This window comes from Fragaria vesca, linkage group LG7, assembly GCF_000184155.1.
Source record: "Fragaria vesca subsp. vesca linkage group LG7, FraVesHawaii_1.0, whole genome shotgun sequence".
Lineage (NCBI taxonomy): Eukaryota > Viridiplantae > Streptophyta > Magnoliopsida > Rosales > Rosaceae > Fragaria > Fragaria vesca.
The window spans coordinates 2,167,558-2,189,426 of NC_020497.1; the positions used below are offsets into that span (position 1 = coordinate 2,167,558).

The 21,869-nt window shown below is 37.7% G+C and overlaps 3 protein-coding genes across 3 annotated transcripts; 1 reads left to right on the top strand and 2 right to left on the bottom strand.

Annotated features, from left to right (window-relative positions):
* Nucleotides 1-246: 246 nt before the first annotated feature.
* Nucleotides 247-4,652, bottom strand: LOC101295466 (G-type lectin S-receptor-like serine/threonine-protein kinase B120-like). The gene is made up of 15 exons (XM_004308192.1): nucleotides 4,527-4,652; nucleotides 4,007-4,072; nucleotides 3,795-3,905; nucleotides 3,594-3,674; nucleotides 3,408-3,473; nucleotides 3,234-3,316; nucleotides 2,727-2,808; nucleotides 2,536-2,639; nucleotides 2,332-2,371; nucleotides 2,063-2,122; nucleotides 1,578-1,880; nucleotides 1,269-1,479; nucleotides 931-1,168; nucleotides 716-854; nucleotides 247-609 (listed from the first exon to the last, which is right to left on the bottom strand). Exons 1-15 carry the CDS (start codon nucleotides 4,650-4,652, stop codon nucleotides 247-249), a joined length of 2,073 nt encoding a protein of 690 aa, XP_004308240.1.
* A 7,841-nt stretch (nucleotides 4,653-12,493) lies between these two features.
* Nucleotides 12,494-17,135, bottom strand: LOC101296046 (G-type lectin S-receptor-like serine/threonine-protein kinase B120-like). The gene is made up of 15 exons (XM_004308193.1): nucleotides 17,001-17,135; nucleotides 16,221-16,286; nucleotides 16,004-16,120; nucleotides 15,788-15,868; nucleotides 15,602-15,667; nucleotides 15,421-15,503; nucleotides 14,912-14,993; nucleotides 14,725-14,828; nucleotides 14,515-14,554; nucleotides 14,246-14,305; nucleotides 13,781-14,083; nucleotides 13,478-13,688; nucleotides 13,136-13,373; nucleotides 12,903-13,041; nucleotides 12,494-12,805 (listed from the first exon to the last, which is right to left on the bottom strand). Exons 1-15 carry the CDS (start codon nucleotides 17,133-17,135, stop codon nucleotides 12,494-12,496), a joined length of 2,037 nt encoding a protein of 678 aa, XP_004308241.1.
* Nucleotides 17,136-18,370: 1,235 nt separating this feature from the next.
* On the top strand, nucleotides 18,371-18,967 carry LOC101296332 (somatic embryogenesis receptor kinase 1-like). The gene has a single exon (XM_004308194.1). It carries the CDS (start codon nucleotides 18,371-18,373, stop codon nucleotides 18,965-18,967), a length of 597 nt encoding a protein of 198 aa, XP_004308242.1.
* The last annotated feature ends 2,902 nt before the right edge of the window (nucleotides 18,968-21,869 follow it).

Consider the following 21,869-nt stretch of genomic DNA (forward strand, 5'->3'; position numbering starts at 1 on the left):
ATTAAACTTTTCCGGTGGGAATGTCTAGCACATTCAGAATTCCCACAATTCAAAGTTCCCTACTCACAATGACTTGATAGCATTAGATTTTGGACAGATAGACAAGTGATAGCATCTCACAACCCTAATGAAGAATCACATACTTTGCACAATACAACCCTAATTTCACATCTTTAAATAAAAGAGCAAACGGATCTCCTTGGTCATCTTGGGTTTATTGGCAAATACAGGATCATACAAATGCAGTTAACGTCCGCCGAAATCAGAATAGGACATACTGTTCATTGTAAAGTCAATACTTTGGCCAAGTGTTGATAAACCTTTGATGGACATAGTTTCTGGTCCATTTCCATGTATACCACCAGTAGTCATGAAGCTAGAAGATGCTGGCCTAGAAAATGCTGGCATTATTGGTTTAGGCAAAGGCACTCTTTCATTTGTCAACATAGATATCGCATCTGACATGGTCGGCCGATCATCTTCATTTTCTTCCGTGCACAGCAGACCAACATGGATGCATCTTAACAATTGATCTTCGTTAATACTAGAAGCTTCAAGTTTTGGATCCACTAGTTCTAGCCCTGCACCTTTTTGCCATAGCTGCCATGCCTGATGAATACACAAAACTATCAGTTGATTTAAAATAACAGATGACTGAATCTTACAGCTTAAACAAGATATATAGAATCATCAACAATTGCAGTAAATCACATACATCTTTTACCAAAGAGTTGAGGCCAGCTTTGTGATTTTTGTTACCGCTTATGATTTCAAGCATTAACACTCCATAACTGTAGACATCGGTTTTCATGGATAAGATGCCCGTCATGAGGTACTCCGGAGCCATGTAACCCCTACACCAAAGTGAAAAGGGAAAGCATTTAGCAAACTGACCACGAACGTCGTTTTACTAGTGAAATGTTTACTTACATTGTCCCACAAATTCTCGTAGTTGTTACTGTCTCTTCATCATCTGCTATACTCTTCGCTAAACCAAAATCAGCAATTTTGGGATTCATTTGTGCATCAAGTAGAACATTACCAGCTTTTATATCTCGATGAATTACTCTCAATCTGGAGTATTTGTGCAAGTAAACCAACCCTTGAGCAATTCCTTCAATTATGTTGAAACGCTTATTCCAATCTAGTAGCAAGTCACCGGAGGAACCTGTACCATATATGTAGTTAAAAACATCAGATAACACGTAATTTCTTGAACATATACTTGAATTCAATTACTAAAGATTAAAGTCATAGTAATTCCCAACCATATAAGTGGTAGTTTAAACTTTCGTGTTCCATGTACTCGTATATTATAACTTTTTCGTCACCATGAATGCAACATCCTAACATCTTAACAATGTTTCTGTGTTGGAGTTCATTCACGAGTCTCAGTTCATTCATAAACTCCAACTCTCCTTGGTTTGAATTCTTTGAAAGCCTTTTCACAGCTACTTCTTGTCCAGTCACCAATTTTCCCTGCATGGATAAACCACAGTAGAGAAAATGTCTCAAAAGGAGGAACAACTCCCAAAATTTCTGTTTATTTAATTAATAAAGGCTCAAACCTTAATTACCTTATAAACAGGTCCAAATGCCCCATGTCCGATCTTATTTTCCTCAGAAAAGTTCTGTGTGGCCACCATGATAGATGCATAGCTGAACTCACCCTTCTGCGATATATTTCTTGTAGCTCTGCTCGACCTCTTAAAGAACTTAGAAATTTTTGAAAACACTTGTTTGATGGCTCCCTCCACAATCAACGTTCTAGTTCCGCCACTAGCTGGATTGGATACAGAATTGGAGTTTGCATCGTTGTCCCACATGCTATCAATTTCATCAGAATTTGTTTGGCAAAATGAGGATGCCACTTCTACTTCCTGTTTCATGATGGGATTTATAACTTTGTCATACCATTTACAGGAATCCAAATTCAATATAGCAAACTAAGTGCCACTTAATTTCCATGTGTGTGTGTGTGTGTGTGTGTGTGTGTGTGAAGAAAGCAATTAAATAGTGAAACATAACCATGACAAATTGTATGACCACATTCAACACCAACCATGACGGCAGAATGAGAAAGATTCTGAGACTCCACTTCTTTCCCAGTTAAGAAAGGATGCTGCATGCAATTTATAGAGAAGATGTGTGAATATAAGAAGTTGAAAAGAAGATATTTGGAATTGATATTAGATTATACACTACTAGCAGATAACGCCACAATTAACACAAATTCCCAATTGAAATAGATGTAGTAATATAAATATTGCACACGACAAGATTTCCATTGTAGAAAAATAAAACTTTTAACAAATTTCAATAACAATTTACCTTAAGCAACTCAGATGCGGATGGCCTTACAGTTGGTTCCCTACCATTACACAACAGCAAATATAAACTCCAAATAAACATGTAGTTGGAACATGAAAATCTACATCATCATATGACCAAGATAAGAAATGCTCAACACAATATATATACACACATCTAGGAGATGTAATCAATCTAGAACGATTATCGGCTAGAACAGCATACTTTTGCAGACACTCATGCAGAAAATCTTTTGCTGCAGAAGAAAGATGCTCAGGGATTGGGGGATGAGACTTGCTTGTCCCTACACAGTAAAAGAAAGCAGCAATCTGAAGGAACATGCCATTAGTACAACAATTCTGACAGATAGAACTTCCTTACATTGCTATATATGAAGATATCAGTACATAGATTACCGTTTCAAACTGTTGGTTCCAAGGAGGATTTCCAGTGGCCATCTCAATCACAGTGCATCCAACGCTCCATATATCCGCAGAGCTAGCAAATCACATGTTTTCATATATCAATCAATCTTACTATGGATCCTTAAATAATTACATAGAAAGAACCTGCTGTAGTTAGTATGAGAGAAGGAAAAGCTGAAATTCATGATTGTCAAACTATATTCCTACAGAGTAGTCCTTAGCAAGATAATATATCGAATTTAGAGTTATAAGAACTTATTTCTTTGCCTCTGGCACACTTATATTATCACTTTCTGTTTTCATATTCACTGTTCTTGGAGAATATCTCTTACTCCAATTCCTCTTTACCTTAATTATTTGTAAATTTCTCACTCTATCAAGAAGCTGATCTCTATGTTACCCAAAGTCAAATTAACAAAATAAAACTACATCTGATTGTATCATCAAAAAGCATGCCTAGCATATAGTCACTGGTATAAGGGCAAAAGTAATGCCTACAAGTCATGACCAGTCCCACGAATGACTTCAGGAGCCATCCAGTATGGTGTACCCCTCGTAGGCTTTGAACCTGAAATGGCTGCCTGCAATAATGCACCTCACAATTAGATGCATAATGAACACTACACTTATACAATCGAAATGTAAGGCATTGTATAAACCAACTCATAGCACCTGTGTGGATGTACCAAAATCTGCTAGTTTAATGCGCCCTTTACTACCAACAAGGATATTTGCTCCCTGAAAACTTATAAGCAGTACATATTATACATGATTACACAATGCAAATATTAGGAGAAGGATTTCAGACATTATTCTTTATACATGCTTTACATCAGTAGCAGGTAAGGCAGAGAGTACCTTAATATCCCCATGTATGATTCCATTCTTGTGCAGATATTCTAGTGCCAGCAACAACTGCTTGGTGAATCTTTTAATCACCTGCTCAAAAATTGAGAGCAGAAATGAAGAACATAACGAACACAAAGAACAAGGGACTACGATACCATGTCTGCTTTTTCGACAACATTTGCATTGAGGACTAGTAGACAAAAAGCTTACAGGAAGAGAGAAAGATCCAAATTTCTCCAATAGTGATTGTATGGATCCACCAGGTACATATTCCAACAGCATAGTCAAGGTTTCATCCTCCCTCTCGGTTCCTAAACATCTCTAAGAAACCAAAATCAAGTACAGGGTCAGAAATGTGGAGCACTTCAAGTCATCACAGTTAAAACAGATAGATACAACTCATACAAGAAATTCCTACTCACAACAATTTTCGGATGAGACAGGTTTTCTAAAAGCCTCACTTCTTCTTGAAGCACCTTGGTATGAGCCTACATGGCACCCGAAAATTAGCAAGTCGAAACCAGCTCAGAAATTATACATCAAAGAATTGATATGACAAACTGGGTGAAACTGCAGAACCAAAACTTGAACCAAAAAACTCCAACACCAACACCTAAGCCAAATCAATTTTAAATTGACTAAGTAACAAAAGAAAGAACACAACCAGAACTAATTTAAACCCAGAAGTAAGAAACCAAAAGAACTAAAACTAGATATACTATCAAGTGAAAAGAACAAAACCAAACCAACCAAAACATGACACCCAAGACAGCGCAAAGGCAATGCTAAAATTCGAGCTCTCTAAGAACAAATAAGCTCTCTGGATTCAATCGGGAATACCAAGTTACCAACACCAAAGCCAAATCAATGCAAAATGAAGAAGATAAGCACCAACCAAAATTTAAGAAAATACAGATTGACAGCCAAAACAGGAAAAAGGACCTCTTTAACAGCAATAATCTCTCCGGATTGAGTATTCATGCCCATATAAACACGGCCAAAGGCCCCGGACCCGATCAAATTGCCCTTGCGCCATTTGATCGAGGTTGCTTCGTCGACTGATGGCATTGCTGGTGCCAACACTGGAATTTTTTTTATGCAAATTTGAGAATGAAGCAGACCAGAATCATCGCCCTTTGAAGAATATTTATATCAAAGTTTCGTATTTGCTCTCTCACGTTGACTTGGTCTACAAGAAAATGCAGTCGATGAACATGGAAATTTACATTACAGCTTCTCATTAGTCTTCTGTTTTCTAAAGCAATCAGTTTAAAACACAACAAGTCCACACTGTTCACTGTAGAGCGCCATGTGTTCCTGCGGCTCTTGCATATTTTCATGGATGCTGCTTTCTACTTCTTCCAGGGAGTGGGACGACGCGCTTCATGGATTTTTGAATAGTTGGAGCAGAGGCCTTGGTTTTTTTTTTTTTAATTTTTTCTTCTTTTGAAGGTGGGACCCTCTAGCCCGCATAAGCCCACTACTGTACAATCCGCCTTTTTTTTTTTTTTGCTGCTGAAGGCTAAAGCAAACTCTTTCTCCATCTGCCCAGTACCGTTTGGTCTAGTGGTATAAGTCTCTCATTGTAAGTGAGATGTAATGAGTTCGACTTATAATAGACTCGTTGTAACGCATTAGTTGTTTACTGATAAAATAAAATATAAAATAAAAAAACTCTTTCTCCATAGCACCTCAGTAAGCTGCACAAGCCGTATACATATATTAAAGTAGACATAGCAAGGTCGATCTCCTACATACATTTAAGTAATTCAAATGAAGAATCACATACTTTGCACAATACAACCCTAATTTCACATCATGTTTAGTCCTTATACTTTTAGTGTTTCGACATTTCAGTTCGTGACTTAGTTTCATGTTTAGTCCTTGTTCTCTCAATTTTCAACCAATTAGTCCATTTTGTTTCACTTCGTCCAATTATCTGAGCTGATATGTTAAAATTTTGAACATGTTGTAAATATGGCTATTCATGTCACCTCCATTAGTGTGCATCAGTTATGCTATTTAGGAATTAATAGTGATTAAGAGAATAAATGGTATTTCATTCTCTTTGTAACTGATTACTATTCATTACTTGCCTTTTGTATACATGAGGCAGTAGTATATAAACCTCATATGAGATGAATAAAGGACTTACCATTTTGTCTGCATCAAAACTCTCTCACTCTCAAATCCTTTTTCACTTTATATTACAACACGTTATCAGCACGAATAGCTCTAAGTTTCAGATCGACTATGGATTGCGGAGAGAAGAGACGGATTTCATTTTGGTGATGGACAAGAAGCGGAAGAGATGGAATACTCTTTGGTTGCTGTGAAGAGGTGATTCATCACTCTATCAACATCATCTACTAGCTCTTCAACCAAGTAGGTTTCTCTAATTTTATGATTTTCACGTTCATGCCTATTAGCCTATAGTTGAGTAAGAAAAATCTCCATGATGCATGAACCCTTTTTACTATATGATGGTTACCTTTTAGATTGCTTGGAAAAGAACACAATTGCATGTTCAACTGAGATTTAACAAAATGCAAAAGCAAAATGCTATTTCTGGGATTTGAACCCAGCCAACGCAAGTTGGTATACAGCATGTCGTCCAACCATTGTACCATATGGCAATTGATACCAATAATTCAATGTTAATACAAATTACTGCCAGCAGCAGATTATATGCCTTTTAATTCGACGTTATCATAATTATTGGTCGAAATTTGTTCTTAATTTATTAACTTTGATTCAGACATTACCATAACGGTTTTGTGGTATTTATTTCTTATTAATTGTCATAATTATTTTACAATGGGACCTGCTCAGTTTATTTGAATATATATATTTAAGGAACCAGAAGTTCATTCTCAAATATTGAATCAAAACATCACACATATATCGAACCTGTAGTTTCGATAGACATTGAAAAGGTTATGAATCTTCTCAAATAGGCTCACCCACTTGGATTCGATGTCTAGGAAAATCGCCTGAGGTGTGTTCTTAAGAGAGCCTCGCTCCACCACCTCAGTCCCTCGTACCTGGTCGTATTCATTTGAAGCTACCGAAAGGGTTGAGTGGTAATTTTTCATGTATATCGAACCTGTCATTTCGATAATGCCATATAAGGAACCTGAAGTTCCCTTTATAAATTCACCATAAATGTTCAAATTTGGTTTTTCATAAATGTTATAGAACCTGAACTTCTTATTCATTGTTTATGGAAGTTTTTACCCATAACACTGATTATTGTCATTTAAATTCTTGTAGAGAATGGGAATCCTCAACAAGCTTGAGTTTGTCGCTTTGGAAGTTTTCGGACGGAACTACCTTAAGTGGACCCAAGATGTCAAGCTTCATCTGACTGCACAAAAGATGAGAACAACGATCAATGCTGACAATATTGCTCCAGAAGATATGAAGGCTAAGGCTATGATTTTCCTTAGGAAGCATATGGAGGAAACCCTGACTGTGGAGTACTTAGCTGAAGAGGACCCACGGTCTCTTTGGGTCGCTCTAGAAGAGCGATTCAATCATCAGAATGCCATATATTTGCCACAAGGAAGGCATGACTAGCAGAACATACGTTTTCAAGATTTCAAGACTGTGAATGAGTATAACTCTGAAATATGCCGCATTCGGTCACTCTTAAAATTCTGTGGAGAAGAGCGCACATAAGCTGATCTATTGGAGAAAACTCTCTCCACTTTCCCTCCTTCTTGTATGGTCCTGCAACAACAATACAGGGAGATAAACTTTGCTAGATTCTCTGAATTGATCACTACTTTGTTACTCGCTGAAAAGAACAACGACCTACTTATGCAGAATGATCAAGCGAGGCCCATTGGTGCTAGAGCAGCTCCTTTGCCTGAAGCAAATATTGTTGCCCATTGCGGAAATAATCGCTTAAAGAGGAACATGGGCCGTGGAAGGGGAAGAAGAAATGGACCCAGAAATGGCCCATATGACCGTGAACCCCAAAGAAATGGCCCTAGAGGCCGAGGAGGACATGGTCAAGGCCCACGTGGTAGGAACTAAAATGCTCCGGCCCGACAAGCTCAAGTCAGAGAGAACGCTGGCCCGGCTCGTCGCCCTCAAAATCAGCATAATTTATGTTATAGATTTGGAGGCACTGATCATTGGTCTCGCACTTGTCGTGCAACGAATGAGGAGATAGGAGAGTATCACGCTAGACGCGAAACTCGAGAGGCCAATCTTGTGGAAGAGCAGTCCCTATTAATACCACCTTGGAGATCGTTGATTTTCAAGCGGCCAATGAATACATTGAGGATTGAAAACCGGAAGACTTGGAAATAAAAGGCACTTATGCCATATTTATATTATTATCATAAATATGTTTTTATTTTCCGGATAATATTTGGTGATTTTGGAATAATTATTTTTATTAATTTGGTTGTGCTTGGATATTTAATTCAATAAAATTATTTATTTTCGTACATGTGATCCATTGAATTAAATTTATGAATAGGCATGTCTTGTGGGGGAGTTTCTTGTCTGGCTAATAGTGCTACGACGCACACCATACTCCAAGATAAAAAAATATTTTTCAATTTTTTCGCCTACTCATACCTCTGTGACAACCATATCGGGTGAGTCCAACCTGATCGAGGGTCATGGCAAAGCGCATTTTATATTGTCCAATGGTACCAAATTTACCATTAATGAGGCTTTATATTCTCCACGTTCTAGAAGAACTTTGTTGAGTTTTAAAGATATCCGAGCCAATGGTTACCACGTTGAGACTACTGAGGAAAAAGGAGTGGAATACCTTTGCATAACCTCAAACTTGTATGGCCGGAAGCGTACATTGGAGAAACTAAAATGCCTATCTAGTGGTCTCTACATGACCACCATTAGATTGATTGAGGCCAATCACATCACTAGCCAGAAGCTACCGAATTCAAGCAACTATGTACTTTGGCATGATCGTTTGGGAGATCCTGGTCAAAATATGATGCGCCGTATCCTAAATTCATCACACAGGCATCTCCTTACCAATAAGATCTTGTGTATAGCAACACATTGTGCCAAGCTTGCTCATTGGGAAAGTTAAATGTAAGACCATCTTATGCAAAGACTGAAAAGGACTCCATCCTTTTCCTACAAAGAATACAAGGGGATGTATGTGGACCTATCCAACCACCATGCAGACCATTTAAATATTTCATGGTTTTGGTTGATGCATCGACGAGGTGGTCACATGTTACGCTATTGTCCACGAGAAATGCTGTGTTTGCTAAACTCCTTGCCCAAATTATTAAATTAAGGGCTCACCATCCAGATTATCCAATCAAGTCCATAAGACTTGATAATGCCGGAGAGTTTACATCGAAATCTTTCGATGATTATTGCATGTCCCTTGGGATTAATGTTGAACATCCGGTTCCCCATGTTCACACCCAAAATGGTCTTGCAGAAGCATTCATTAAAAGATTACAAATGATTGCACGGACTTTGGTAATGCGCACCAAGCTCCTAGTATCTGCGTGGGGCTATGCAATTTTGCATGCAGCCATGTTGGTCCGACTGAGGCCCATTGCCACCCAACCTTATTCTGCGTTACAGTTGGTGACTGGGTACGAACCTGATGTTTCGCACTTACGCGTATTTGGGTGCGCAGTTTTTGTGCCAATTGCGCCTCCACAACGTACCAACGAAGGATGGGCATCTATGTCGGATATGAATCCCCATCCATTATACGCTTTTTAGAGCCCTTGACAGGAGATCTCTTTACCGCAAGATTTGCGGATTGTCACTTCAATGAGATAGTCTTCCCGCCGTTAGGGGGAGATAAGAACGATAATGTTCCTGATGAACGACGTGAATTGACATGGAATGTCCCCACTATGTCTCATCTCGATCCCCGAACCGCACAATGTGATGGTAAAGTGCGGAGAATTATAGATCTACAGAGTGTAGCCTAAAATATGTCAGACGCTTTCTCTGATCTAGCTAAAGTGACGAGATCACATATACCTGTTGCAAATGTACTTGCAAGGATAGATGTCCCAGTAGGACGTGTCGTTCCAGATGGACGAGGTACGGCCATGGCGGCTAACCAGTCATATGTCCCTGCCCAGAAGTGAGGTAGACCGTTAGGTTCGAAAGATTCTTATCCCCGGAAGAGGGTAAACTCGGTACAAACGAATCCACTTGACATCGCCATCTCAACTGATCCATCTCACGAGACAATTCCGGATTATGGGTCTGTTCTAGAAGAAACGACGTCGGGGGACGCCTCAACGTTGGAACCCACTCCCGAGAATAGAGAAATCTCGGTAAATTATGCATGTTTAAATGAGATATGGAATCGCAATGAGATTATCATCGATGATGTATTTGTATTATTTGCAATAGCTACTGAAATTATAATTAGTAATGACATCGAACCTCGCTCCATTGATGAATGTCAACGTAGAGACGACTGGCCAAAATGGAAAGAAGCAATCCAGGTCGAATTAGATTTCTTAACAAAGAGAAAGGTGTTTGGACCTGTTGCTCCCACACCTCCCAAAGTTAAACTTGTAGGATTTAAATGGGTATTTGTAAGGAAGCGTAACGAGAAAAACGAGATTGTGAGATACAAGGCTCGTCTAGTGGCGCAAGGATTTTCTCAACGCCCTGAGATTGATTATGAGGAGACGTATTCTCCCGTAATGGACGTTATAACGCTCCGCTACCTTATCGGTTTGGTAGTTTCCGAGAAACTGAGTATGCAGTTAATGGATGTGGTAACAGCTTATCTCTATGGGGATCTTGATACAGAGATTTACATGAAAGTTCCTGAAGGACTCAAGATACTTGATGAAAATAGTTCTAAACCACGGAACACGCTCTCAATTCGTTTGAGGCGTTCACTTTATGGATTGAAACAATCTGGACGGATGTGGTATAACCGTCTAAGTGAATATTTGATTAGGTTGGGATATGTGAATAATGAATTATGCCCATGCATGTTTATTAAGAAAACAAGTTCTGGATTTGCAATTGTGGCGGTCTATGTCGATGACATGAACCTGATTGGTACTCCAGAAGAGATCAAGGAAACTGCTAAGCGTCTGAAATCAGAATTCGAAATGAAAGATCTTGGGAGAACAAATTATTGCCTTGGCTTAGAACTTGAGCACCGTGCTACTGGTATTTTGCTCCATCAATCAAACTACATCCAGAAGATGTTAAGACACTTTAATGAAGATAAAGTAAAGCCTTCAAGCACGCCCATGATCGTCCGAAGTCTAGACCCTAAGAAAGACCCGTTTCGTCTTGCAGATGATAACGAAGAGATATTGGCACCTGAAGTACCATACCTAAGTGCAATAGGCGCATTGTTGTACTTGGCCCAATGTACTAGACCAGACATTTCTTTTGTTGTGAACTTGCTAGCTCGATATAGCTCAGCGCCAACACGTCGCCATTGGAATGGTGTAAAAGACGTCTTTCGCTATCTTAGAGGTACGACAGATATGGGTTTATTCTATCCCTACGCATCAAAGAATGGATCAAGTCCTTTTGATTCTCAGTATGATGCACGCCTTGTTGGATATGCTGATGCAGGCTATCTATTTGACCCGCATAAGGCATGTTCCCAAACAGGTTATGTCTTTACCATTGGGAATACTGCAATTTCTTGGAGGTCTACGAAACAGACCCTTATTGCTACTTCTTCAAATCATGCTGAGATCATAGCTCTTTATGAAACAGTACGTGAATGTGTATGGTTGAGAGCCATCACAAAGCATGTTCGAAGTGCATGTGGACTGCATTCCACCACTGATGAACCAACCACTATCCACGAAGATAATGCAGCTTGTATCGAGCAAATTAAGATGGGATTCATCAAAGGAGATAACTCCAAACACATTTCACCGAAGTTCTTCTTCAATCAACAACAACATGAGCATCAAAAGATTGAAGTCAAACAAATTCGATCTGAAGACAATCGTGCAGACCTCTTCACCAAGTCATTGCCAAAGTCTACATTCAAGAAGCATACAAAATGTATCGGTCTACGTAAATTATCTGAATTACCTAACATGTAATTTTCAGGGGGAGTCGAAATCAGGGGGAGTATCCTGAAGTATGCCCACTTGACTATCGTGTACTCTTTTTGTCCTTCGCCCAGGTATATTTTGTCCCACTGGGTTTTGTTACCTGGTAAGGTTTTAACGAGGCACATCTTTGGTATGGTCAACCCACTCACTACATCTTGAAGATGAGTTGATTCGACATATACATATTTGCTCATCTTTTTCCTTCGACCACGGGTTTTTCCCATTGGGTTTACCGTGGCAAGGTTTTGGTGTAGCAACCTTAGTGTATTCCTCTCGTAGATACAATACCTACTTATAAATTCTAAATGGGTAGACTTCATCAATCTACAAGCTTTTGAAGGCAAATGACAAAGCAAGACCAACACACTGACATCAAATATCAAAGGGGGAGTGTTGTAAATATGGCTATTCATGTCAGCTCCATTAGTGTGCATCAGTTATGCTATTTAGGAATTAATAGTGATTAAGAGAATAAATGGTATTTCATTCTCTTTGTAACTGATTACTATTCATTACTTGCCTTTTGTATATAAACCTCATATGAGATGAATAAAGGACTTACCATTTTGTCTGCATCAAAACTCTCTCACTCTCAAATCCTTTTTCACTTTATATTACAACAGAACATTAATTAATGATTATGCTCCTGACTCGGCCCTCCTGACTCTATATATCAGTGTTGAATTTGATCTCATCTCCCCTCATTAAGATTGACTGTTTCGGATGGAGACCTAACGGAATGGACCAACTGGCTGAAAATTAGGAGTACGAAGACTAAACAGGTGAAACTAGAAGTTTAGGGATTGAAACGTCGAGAGACTATAAGTATATGGACTAAACAGTATTTAGTTCTATTGATAAATCATTGATGGACATAGTTTCTGCTCCATTTCCAGTAGGCAGATTCATGAAGCAAGAAGATGCTGGCCTAGAAAATGCTGGCATTGTTGGTTTAGGCAAAGGCACTGTTTCATTTGTCAACATAGATATCACATCTGATATGGTCGGCCGATCATCTTCATTTAATTCCGTGCACAGCAGACCAACATGGATGCATCTTAACAATTGATCTTCGTTAATACTAGAAGCTTCAAGTTTTGGATCCACTAGTTCTAGCCCTGCACCTTTTTGCCATAGCTGCCATGCCTGATAAATAAACAAAAGAATCAGTATAACAGGTGATTGAATCTTACAGCTTCAACAAGAAATATAGAATCATGAAAAATTGCAGTAAATCACATACATCTTCTACCAAATAGTTGCCGTCAGCTTTGCGGTTTTTGTTACCACTTATGATTTCAAGCATTAACACTCCATAACTGTAGACATCGGTTTTCATGGATAAGATGCCCGTCATTTGGTACTCAGGAGGCATGTAACCCCTGCAACAAAGGGAAAAGGGAAACCATTTAGCACACATATATACAAGTATTACCAGCCAAAACTGACTGTATTAGTAGTGAACTGTTTACTTACAGTGTCCCCCAAATTGTATTAGTCATTACTGTCTCTTCATCATCTGCAATACTTTTTGCTATACCAAAATCAGTAATTTTGGGATTCATTTGTGCATCAAGTAGAATATTGCTAGTTTTCATATCTGTATGAATTACTCTCAATCTGGAGTATTTGTGCAAGTAAACCAATCCTTGAGCAATTCCTTCAATTATGTTGAAACGTTTATTCCAATCTAGCAGCAAGTCACTGGATGAACCTGTGACAACATCAGATAACACAGAGTGACAGAGATATCATTTCTTGAACATATACTTGAAGTCAATGGTGATTACTAAAGATAAAAGTCATAGTATTCCCCACCAAATAAATGTGTGTTTAAACTTCCGTTGTCCATGTACTCGTATATTAGAACTCTTTCGACTCCATGAATGCAAAATCCTAGTAGCTGAATAATGTTTCTATGTTGGAGTTCACGCAGGAATCTCACTTCATTCTTAAACTCCAAATCTCCTTGATTTGATGTACTTGAAAGTCTTTTCACAGCTATGCCTTGTCCGGTCACCAATTTCCCCTGAATGGATAAACAGAAGGATAAGGAGAAACAACTCCAAAAATTTCTAATTGTTTAATTAATAAAGACTTCATTATCTAAACCTTAGTCACCTTATAAACAGCTCCAAATCCCCCAAGTCCGATCTTTTTATCCTCAGAAAAGTTCTGTGTGGCCACCATGATAGATGCATAGCTGAATTCACCCTTCTCCGATCTATTTCTTGTAATTCTGCTCGACAGCCTAAAGAATCTAGAAAGTTTTGTAAACACTTGTTTAATGGCTTCCTCCTCAATCAACTTTCTAGTTCCGCCACTAGCTGTATTGGATACAGAATTGGAGTTTGCATCGTCGTCCCACATGCTATCAGTTTCATCAGAATCTGTTTGGCAAAATGAGGATGCCACTTCCACTTCCTGTTTCATGATGGGAATTATAACTTTGTCATACCATTTACAGGAATGTAGTTCCAATTTCAATATAGCAAATTAAGTGCCACTAAATTTCCATGTGTGTGAAGAAAACAATAAAATAGTGACATAACCATAACAAGTTGAATGACCACATTCAACACCAACCATGACGGCAGAATGAGAAAGATTCTGACACTCCGCTTCTTTCCCAGTTAAGAAAGGATGCTGCATGCAATTGATAGAGAAGACAGATGAATATAAGAAGTTGAAAAGAAGATATTTGGAATTAATATTAGATTAGACGCTACTAGCAGACAACGCCACAATTAACACAAATTCCCCATTGAAATAGATTTAGTAATATAAATATTGCACACAACAACATTTCCATTATAGAAAAATAAAACTTTTAACAAATTTCAATAACAATTTACCTTAAGCAACTCAGATGCGGATGGCCTTCCAGTTGGTTCCCTACCATTACACAACAGCAAATATAAACTCCAAATAAAGAAGTAGTTGGAAAATGAAAATCTACATCATTATCATATGACCAAGATAAGAAATGCTCAATACACACACACACACACACACATCTAGGAGATGTGATCAATCTGGAACGATTATCAGCAAGAACAGCATACTTTTGCAGACACTCATGAAGAAAATCTTTTGCTGCAGAAGAAAGATGCTCAGGGATTGGGGGATGAGACTTGCTTGTCCCTACACAGTAAAAGAAAGCAGCAATCTGAAGGAACATGCCATTAGTACAACAATTGTGACAGAACTTTCTTACATTGCTATGAAGATATCAGTACATAGAATGATTACCGTTTCAAACTGTTGGTTCCACGGAGGATTTCCAGTGGCCATCTCAATCACAGTGCATCCAACGCTCCATATATCCGCAGAGCTAGCAAATCACATGTTTTCATATATCAATCAATCTTACTATGGATCCTTAAATAATTACATAGAAAGAACCTGCTGTAGTTAGTATGAGAGAAGGAAAAGCTGAAATTCATTATTGTTCAAACTATATTCCTACAGAGCAGTCCTTAGCAAGATAATATATCGAAATTAGAGTTATAAGAACTTATTTCTTTGCTTCTGGCACACTTAAATTATCACTTTCTGTTTTCATATTCACTGTTCTTGGAGAATATCTCTTACTCCAATTCCTCTTTACCTTGATTATTTGTGAATTTCTCACTCTATCAAGAAGCTGATCTCTCTATGTTACCCAAAGTCAAATTAACAAAATGAAACTACATCTGATTGTATCATCAAAAAGCATGCCTAGCATATAGTCACTGGTATAAGGGCAAAGTAATGCCTACAAGTCATGACCAGTCCCACGAATGACTTCAGGAGCCATCCAGTATGGCGTACCCCTCATAGGCTTTGAACCTGAAATGGCTGCCTGCAATAATGCACCTCGCAATTAGATGGGGTGTGCATAATGAACACTACACTTGTACAATTGAAATGTAAGGGAATGTATAAACCAACTCATAGCACCTGTTTGGATGTACCAAAATCTGCTAGTTTAATGCGCCCTTTACTACCAACAAGGATATTTGCTCCCTGAAAACTTATAAGCAGTACATATTATACATGATTACACAACGAAAATATTAGGAGAAGGATTTCAGACATTATTCTTTATACATGCTTTACATCACTAGCAGGTAAGGCAGAGAGTACCTTAATATCCCCATGTATGATTCCTTTTATGTGTATATATTCTAGTGCCAGCAACAACTGCTTGGTGAATCTTTTTATTACCTGCTCAACAATTCAGATCCGAAATGCACGAAGAACATAACCAACACAGAACAAGGGACTACCACACCATATCTGATTTTTCTATAACTTTTGCATTCAGGACGGTTAAAAAAAAGTAGTAGACAAAAAGCTTACAGGAAGAGAGAAAGGTCCGAATTTCTCCAATAGTGATTGTATGGATCCACCGGGTACATATTCCAACAGCATAGTCAAAGTTTCATCCTCCTCCTCCCTCTCGATTCCCAAACATCTCTAAGAAACCAAAACCAACCAAGTACTGGGTCAAAAATGTGGAACACTTCAAGTCATCACAGTTAAAACAGATAGATACAAGAAATTAACTCCCACTCACAACAATTTTGGGATGAGACAGGGTTTCTAAAAGCCTCACTTCTTCTTGAAGCACCTTGGTATGAGCCTACATGGCATCAAAACAGCAAATTAGCAAGTCGAAACCAGCTAAGAAATTATGCATCGAAGAACTGATATGACAAACTGCAGAACCAAAACTTTCATGACAGAAAGGTCTGAAATTAGTTGTCAAAAAACTCCAACACCAACACCAACACCAACACCTAAGCCAAATCAATATTAAATTGACTAAGTAATAAAACAAAGAACACAACTAAAAATTATTTAAAACCATATATAAGAACTAAATCTAGATATACTATCAAGTCAAAAGAACAAAACCAAACCAACCAGAACCTTGACACCCAAGATCGTAAAGGAGAATTGGTAAGAATGTTTTTGCTTGATATTTCTCATTAACATGATACAGACTTATATACATTGCTGCTATACAATTTAGATCCTACATATAAGGAAGGATGAACAGCTGCAATTCTGGGATTTGCAGTTACAAGCTATGTAATTATGCCTGATATGAATCTACTGAATTAATACTGAAAGGATTTATTGCTTATCAGACAGCACAAATTAAGACAATGCTAAGCTTGGATCTCTTTAATAGCAAATAAGCTCTCCGGATTCAATTGGGAGAACCCCTCCGATACCATTACCAATATTCCAATAACGCCAAAGCCAAATCATTGCAAAAATGAAAATGATAAGCACCAACCAAAATTTAAGAAAATCCAGATTGACAGCCAAATTAGACAGTAAAATAGACCTCTTTAACAGCAATAAGCTCTCCGGATTCAGTATTCATGGCCATGTAAACACGGCCAAAAGCCCCGGACCCGATCAAATCACCCTTGCGCCATTTGATCGAGGCCGCTTCGTCTCTGCACTCGACTGATGACATTGGTGGTGCTAACACTGGAACTTTTTTGATGCAAAATTGAAAATGAAGCAGACCAGAAGCGAGGAGGCAGGAAAATTTATCAAGGAGGGCACACAAATTTCTCAAGGCTTGATTTTACACACGACTAAGCATTACTTGCGGCTAACTTGCTCTAATCGAATATGTGTACAAAAATTAAAGTTCGCAAACCCAGAACATGTCTACATCCTCTACACAGCTGCCAAATTAAATTTCATACCTAACAAATGTTCATTTTCAATTAGGTATGAACATACCTAACAAATGTTCTATCCATCACCGTGTGTTCATTCTTCAAGTTAATTATATCCCATCAATTCAATAAATAATGACTTTTTGTCAAATGAATAATGAATTTTTTCAATGCATTTGTTCGACTGGGGTCAAGCAGACCCCAGAATCGCCCATTGAAGAATGTTCAGTTTCATACTTGCTCTCTCACAAGTTGACTTGGTGTACAAGAAAATTAATGCAATCAATCAATGAAGTATGAACATGGAAATTTCCATTAAATTTCCAAGTTCGCTGTAGAGTCATGCATATTTTCATGGATGCTGCTTTGTAGTTCTTCCAGGTACGACGCGTTTCATGGCCTCTGAATTTCCCCATCTGGGAGATCAATTTATAGCCCAGTTTGCCTTTTTTTTTTGTTTTTTTTTTTTTTAATTTTACATTTTTCTTCGTTTGAAGGTGGGACCCTTCATCCTGAAAAAGCCCACCACTGTACAATCCGCTAGCCCGCTTAGGCCCAATTTGCCTTTTTTTATTTTTTTATATTTTTATTGTTACTGCTAAAGCAAACACAACGAATACGTACTGGATAGTTATGTAAATATTGGATACACGGGCGTACAACGGTCTTTTTAGCCTTCAAAAATAGAAAAAATAAAAAAATTAATGGATAAGCACAAAATAATTTCCCCACAATCGTTTTTAAACAGATTTTTCATCTTCTCAATTCACTCCAATATCAGTGTCTAATGTATTGACTCTTAACTTAGACCATTGAACCTATTTATGTTTTCAATCTCGCCAATTGTGGCACTATCATTATACATTTATACATTTATTATCATCGATCCTTATATAGGTCATAATGTGTGGTGGATTTTGAAAATATTTGTTTCCCTTTTGGAGCCATCTCTACATATATAAATTCAGTGCTTATGACTGATACCTATGCATCAACACTCTTTAGCTAGCTAAGAGCATCAACTATGACAACGGCGACAACATGCTGGATCCTATTGGCTCTAACTCTAAGCGCAAGTCTCATTCCTGGATCACACCCTCTCTCAGAGAAAGATGCTTTGATCGCGTTTAAGAAGAGCTTAACTGATCCTCTAAACGTGCTCAAGACTTGGGATGCCAGAAAACCAAACCCATGCAGTTGGGCACACGTCACCTGCAATTCACAAAATAAGGTCATCGGATTGTTCTTGATCGGCAGCCAACTCTCTGGACATCTGGTACCTGAACTCGGATCGCTTTCGTCTCTTGTGCAGATGATTATGGATCAGAATGAGATCTCAGGACCAATTCCAGCTGAGCTTGGTAATCTAAAGGCACTCCACACTATGATATTAAGTTATAATGGATTATCAGGCAGCATTCCTCCTTCATTTGGTAATTTACAATCACTTACTACCCTTGGTCTGGATAATAACCAATTATCTGGGAGAATCCCTTCCCAAATTGCAAACATTAGAACCCTCAAAATTGCCGCTTTCAACGACAACAAAGCTTTATGTTGGGAATTTCGGCCCACACCAGTATTTAGAGGCGATTACCCAATTTGCCCGAAGAAGCAATAGCTATAGAAGGATGGACCGTGTAGCTATCAATAAATACAATAAATGCCAGAATTATGTGCTTTTCTAATTGTTTAATTTTTTTTTTTTTTTTTGATGAAAAGGAGTCATGCTTCGATCATATTAATAACGACGTCATAGTGTCAAGCTACCCCATAATACAAGTTGAACACAAAAAAGCTGAATATGCAGCCAGCCCTATTCTAAGCTAAAAAATCAGCCAACCTTATTCTAAGCTGCAAAAGCAGACAAACATATTCTAATTAACTATTGTCGAATGCGATCTTATTACTAACTAGCCAAAAAGATAAAGTCTAAAAGAAGTAAAGAACAAAAAGAATAAACCATTTCAAACCCTACCATGTCCCAAAAACAGAACCACTGTAGTGATCGTCTAGATATATGCCTAAGTGGATCTTATTAGATGGTTTTCAAAATCCTATTAAAGTTATCTAAAATTTAAGTTTGGATCTTATTCCATAAATAGACAAACACACATGCATATATTAAAGAACACTTCAACACATTCTGTATACTTAAGTTATCCTAGATGAACTAGGAACATATCTTCGTTTGATCTCCAATCTGCCTTGACTGCTATCTTTGACGATGACACCATTGTGATGAACTTCTGGGTTGGTTGCGCACACAAACAAGAAATGGATGCAGGTCTTCTATGTTTCTGTATCAAGCAGCACTATGGGAATGCCAAAACTCAATGCCAAAACGATAAAAAACACAGGGATTTAACCTCCTTTATATAGTGATCACAAACCGGATTCAATCCCATAACAAATCTTTATTGTACTCAATGTTAACAACTGCATAGCATAATCCTATCACAATACTAATTCGAATGCAATTCAGGTTAAATGTAATGAACCTCTATGTAATCCAACTGATATACAACTTGGATTACTTCTCTGAAACTGAGTTAAAGACTTAAGCTTCTTGTTATTCAATCCATGTTCAATATGAATTTGACCGTAATGTTGACAGATGTGTTTAAGTCCAAATCAGTTCCAACAATCTCCCACTTGGACTAACACTATTTGCAAACTAATCAATGAACATTTCAATGTAAAAACAACAACTAAAGAGTGCGCTGAAGCAAAAGAAAACTCATAGTTCATTCAGCTTTGTCAATATGCAACATCTGCTGCAGAACCAAGAACCATAGAAGATAAAAGTAATCAACATGGCTAGAGATCACATACAACAAACACTGCACTCACATAAGCTCATGAGTGATAGGGTGAGAATTTTTGACTTGTATATCTCCCTAAGATGTCAAAACTCACAGTCCAAAACTTAATGATTTCAAAACTTCATAAAATCCTGTAGCGGCACAATACCAGAATACTGGACTCAAAATTGGTAAATGCCTACTGAAACGACATTATATACGTTATATATATGTATAAATTATCAACTAGTTCAGTCACAACATGTACACAACTAAATTTCAAAAATAAACAACATCTTGTATCTGAAAATACCACAAGACTTTATTGATCACTGAAAAATGAATTACAAGAGTTTGTGTGAATTGAAATTAGATCTGGAAAAAACACCCTAATACAAATCACTATAAAAATAAAAACTGTAAACCAAGATGAGCTACTGCAAACTCCCACTAAACTCAAGCACTTATGATTGGAAGAATTCCCATATTCTCAACATGCTTCTGAAAACTCGAAATAGAAAGGGCTTTTGTAAACGGATCAGCTAACTGAGACTCAGTGTTTATATCTAAAACTTCAATCTCACCAACCTTCACTCTTTGTCTAACACTATAGTACTTCAAACAGATATGCTTAGAATTATTAGATCTTTTACTGTTTTTACTGAAAAACACTGAAAAACACTACAGCCTCATTGTCATAATAAATTTTCATTGCATCTAAAACAATATGGCTCAACACTTTAGTATAAAGCAAGAAATTTCTACTCCAAAGTCCTTGACAGACTCCTTCATATACAGCAATAAACTCAGCCTGCATTGTGGATGTCGAAATTAACTGTTGTTTTTCAGTTTTCCAAGCTATAGCAACTCCAGCTAGCATAAATACATAACCTGAGGTGAACTTATTCGAATTTGGAAAATTACTAGTAAAATCTGAATCTGTATAACCTATTAACTCAAGCTTATCAACTTTTCTATAGACCAACATGTGAGATTTAGTCTTCTGCAAATATCTAAGAACCTTTTTCCCTGCAACCCAATGTTCTTGAGTAGGTGTAGATTGAAACCTGGACAAAATTCCTACTGAAAATGCTAAGTCTGCTCTAATGCAAACCTGTGCATACATAAGGCTACCAACGAGTTGTGCATATGGTTTGCTTTCCATAGGAGTAATCTTCCCCCCATTTTTAGAAATTTTGGACAGTTTGTCACCTTTTGACATAGGGGCATCACTTGTGTTACAAGTTTCCATATGAAATCTCTTCAAAACTTTTTGAATATAGTTTTGCTAAGATAAGCCTAAAACCCCCAGTTTTCTATCCCTCTTAATTTCAATTCCCAAAACAAAAGCCTCACCTAAGTCTTTCATATCAAAGTTACTGGAAAGAAAAGACTTAGTTTCATTCAACAATTTGACACTGCTACTAGCTAAAAGAATATCATCGACATACAATATCAAGAAAATAAATCCATGTTTTGTATTCTTAATGTACACACATTCATCAACTATGTTTTCTGTAAAGCCAAAAGAGGTCACAACTGAATCGAACTTTTTGTACTATTGTCTTGAGGCCTGTTTTTAAACCATAGATTGATTTCTTAAGTCTGCATATATGATCTTCTTTTCCTGGTTTCACAAAACCCTCAGGCTGCTTCATACACTACCAGAAGAAAAGCTTTAGCCGACGAAAATAAAAAACCAGGCCGACGAATTTTTTT

What these genes read in the sequence shown, in the direction of transcription:
- LOC101295466 (XM_004308192.1), bottom strand. Translation starts at nt 4,652, where the DNA reads ATGCCATCAGTCGACGAAGCAACCTCGATCAAATGGCGCAAGGGCAAT. An exon ending in TTTAAACTACCACTTATATG is followed by an intron (nt 1,169 to 1,268) that starts GTTGGGAATTAC and finishes TATATGGTACAG; the next exon opens with GTTCCTCCGGTGACTTGCTA. An exon ending in ACGAGAATTTGTGGGACAAT is followed by an intron (nt 855 to 930) that starts GTAAGTAAACAT and finishes ACTTTGGTGTAG; the next exon opens with GGGTTACATGGCTCCGGAGT.
- LOC101296046 (XM_004308193.1), bottom strand. Translation starts at nt 17,135, where the DNA reads ATGTCATCAGTCGAGTGCAGAGACGAAGCGGCCTCGATCAAATGGCGC. An exon ending in CGTGGGACTGGTCATGACTT is followed by an intron (nt 14,994 to 15,420) that starts GTAGGCATTACT and finishes GTGATTTGCTAG; the next exon opens with CTCTGCGGATATATGGAGCG. An exon ending in TTTCTCATTCTGCCGTCATG is followed by an intron (nt 14,084 to 14,245) that starts GTTGGTGTTGAA and finishes ATCATGAAACAG; the next exon opens with GAAGTGGAAGTGGCATCCTC.
- LOC101296332 (XM_004308194.1), top strand. Translation starts at nt 18,371, where the DNA reads ATGACAACGGCGACAACATGCTGGATCCTATTGGCTCTAACTCTAAGC.